We start from the raw sequence: 2,835 nt of genomic DNA on the forward strand, positions 1-2,835 counted from the left end.
CCGCCCGCCGGGGGCTCCCCCGGGCCGGCCCCGCTCCCTTCCCCGCCACCGGCACCGCCCGGGAGCCCCCCGCCCCGCCGGGGACAGCTTTTATGAATGAAACACCGGCCTCGTGCTGAAAGCGAGGGGACACACACACACAACACACACAACACACACAACACACACACCGCCCCCCCAAAACCGACCCCATCCCAACCGGGAGGCGCTGGGGAGGCGAGGGATGCCGGAGGTGCGGGGGCTGCATCCCTGCTCCCCGGGCCGGGGGATGTGGCTAGTGATAAATATTTGGGGGCAAAGAAGCTGGCACGGTCCAGAATAGGGTTGGACCCCCCCCAATAAGAGCTCTCCCGGCACCCCCAAAGCGGCTGCTCCCCAGAAAGATGCTGGGGGTGTGGGGACGTCCATTAAATGGGACCCCCCCCCGTGGCACGTTGCTGGATCCCGGTCTGGGAGCGTGGCGTCACGGCGTGTTTTTTCATTAAAAATTAAAACCGGTCAAGTGAAGTTGTGACAAGAGGAGTGTGTGTCCTGTGTGTGAAGCACGACGACAGGGACGTGGGCAGGGGGCACCTTCCTCACCAACAAACCCTCCAGATTCCCCCTGGGGGCTGCGACGCTCAAGGGGAGCCGAGATTCCCGGGTGTCCGATGTCCTCCTGATGGACGAAGCCCAAATGGAGAGAAACGGTCACGCGAAGCCGTAAACTGGGAGAAGATGGGCCGGTGTTTGGTGCAAAGAGATTACGTAAACGCGCTGCTGTGCAACAACGTGCCCTGTGATCTTTGGCACCGCTTTCCCCGCGGATCATGCAGGAGAGATGCTGTATGACTTCGTGGCATGTCCTCTACGGCATGTCCTCCACGGCATGTCCTCCTCACCATGTCCTCCTCGGCCATGAGAGCCTTCCACTGCCCTGAGGCCCTGTTGGTGATGCCACCAGTGCCTTCCCACCACGAGGTCTCCCTACACCCCGATGATGCTTAAGCGTTGAGGCTGAGGTCAATCCCGGTGCCCAGGTTTTGAGGGGTGGGTGGGCAGATGGCAGCGTGACCCCCAGTTGATGTCCTTCCCAATTCTCCCCACCCCACTGTGGTGCAGGACGAGCCCGTTTCTCCCACACCGTGGGGCACTGGCTTCACCTCTAGTGTTTTCCAGCCGGCCCCGAGCTCCCCCATCAGCCCCTCAAAAAGCGAAGAGTTTTTAAAATAGACTTTTTTTTTTATTAAACAAAAATTAGAAATAAACCAAAGCCAAGTGTTTTCAGGTAGGGGCAGCTGAGCCGGGGAATGGGAGCTCTTTACGGTGGGGCCCCGCCGTTGGCACGTCACGCGTGGACAGGCCGTCCTGGCGGCGCCGCGTGTCGGATGAGGCCCCCCCCGACAGGCTCGGGGCGGCTGGCGCTACCTCCCCCGCCCCCCCCACGGGCCTCCCCCCCCCCCCCCCCGCCCCCGGCCTCCCCTCTCCCCCCCCAGGCCTCGCTTCATCTCCCCGTAGGTGCTGGAGGAAGCTCTGGCCACCATTTTGCTGCTCTGCTGGGATATATTTTTCTTCTGGGTGGCTGGGAGCGGTGGGGGTGGGGAGCGTGGCCTATCCCGGCCTGCGCGGCCGCCATCCGCGGCTGGGGATTAGCTGTCGCCCTGTCCCCTGCCACCTCCGTGCCCCTTTTGGAGGGTAAAACCCTTAAAGTGAAAGGAATGGCATAAAAATAAATAAATAAAATTAAAAAAAAAAAAAAAGAAGGAAGAAAAAGCACCATCTTGGAGGCAGGAGGGGGGAGAGACCCCAATTCCTTTAAAATTTCTGGCGTGGGCAGAACCACACAGGCTGGGAAAAAAAATAGGTTTGAGGAAACGGGAGGAAGCTTTTTCCCTTGGGATCAACTCCAAAGCGCGGGAGTTCAGGTTGGGAGCGCGCCTTTTCCAACGACGGCTGTCGCAGGTACCCGTGGGTGACAGCAATAATAATAATAATAATAAATAATTGATAACAAACAAGAGATGCACTGGTGCTGCCCTGCTCTCCCCCTCCCCGGCGCCCCCAGTAAAATAATACCAAGCCAGTCTTCCTTGTATTTATATCCCTGCGTGTCTGTGTGTGGCCTAGCCCCATTCATCATTTGGCTCCCACTGCAGAACTCGCTCCATTTTTAAAATTATGCATGATACACTGAAGAGACAATTTGGGTTTCCCCCACCTCTCCCTTGCCCTTGAAGAAAGCAAGCCCTTGTCTCATTTGCATTTGCATTAAACCCCTGCTCTCTATAAGCTAAGCAAAGGGGAAGGACTTGAAGCCTATGGGATGGCTTTAGGGCTCTGCCCCTTGCTTTTGGCTCTCTCTCTCTCTCTTTCTCATTCTCTCTCGTGCTTTGATCTCTGCTTAACAACAGTAACGTCACAGGGACTATACAGGAGAGTTTTGTTGGAAGTTAGAAAGTTTTGCAGCCTCCAGAGGGCTGTAGCGGCAGTAGCAGAAGCAGCATCCAAGGGACTCCTGGAAGGGGAAGAGAGAGAGAGCGAGCGAGCGACTGACTCTGCTGCAGAAACCGGACTCGAGGACGACGGAGGCAGACATGGAACATCAGCTGCTGTGCTGCGAGGTGGAGACCATCCGACGAGCCTACCTAGATGCCAACCTCCTCAATGACAGGGTGCTGCAGACCATGCTGAAGGCGGAGGAGACCTGCTCGCCCTCCGTCTCCTACTTCAAGTGCGTGCAGAAAGAAATCTTGCCATATATGAGGAAAATAGTTGCCACTTGGATGTTGGAGGTTTGTATCTTTTCGGGGTTTTTTTGTTGTTTTTTTTTTTTTTTTTCTTTTCCAAGCTTCGGCC

General features: G+C 56.6%; 1 protein-coding gene across 2 annotated transcripts in view; it reads left to right on the plus strand.

Moving 5' to 3' along the window:
- Nucleotides 1-2,311: 2,311 nt before the first annotated feature.
- Nucleotides 2,312-2,835, plus strand: part of CCND1 (cyclin D1) — a 30,058-nt gene continuing 29,534 nt past the window's right edge. For both annotated transcript variants that reach the window (XM_014948871.1, XM_014948872.1), the window contains exon 1: nucleotides 2,312-2,771. In XM_014948871.1, the coding sequence (XP_014804357.1) occupies nucleotides 2,574-2,771 (198 nt within the window). In that variant the 5' untranslated portion in view covers nucleotides 2,312-2,573. The remainder of the gene's footprint in view (nucleotides 2,772-2,835) is intronic.

This window comes from Calidris pugnax, unplaced genomic scaffold (assembly GCF_001431845.1).
Source record: "Calidris pugnax isolate Ruff unplaced genomic scaffold, ASM143184v1 scaffold107, whole genome shotgun sequence".
In the NCBI taxonomy this organism is placed as follows: Eukaryota; Metazoa; Chordata; class Aves; order Charadriiformes; family Scolopacidae; genus Calidris; species Calidris pugnax.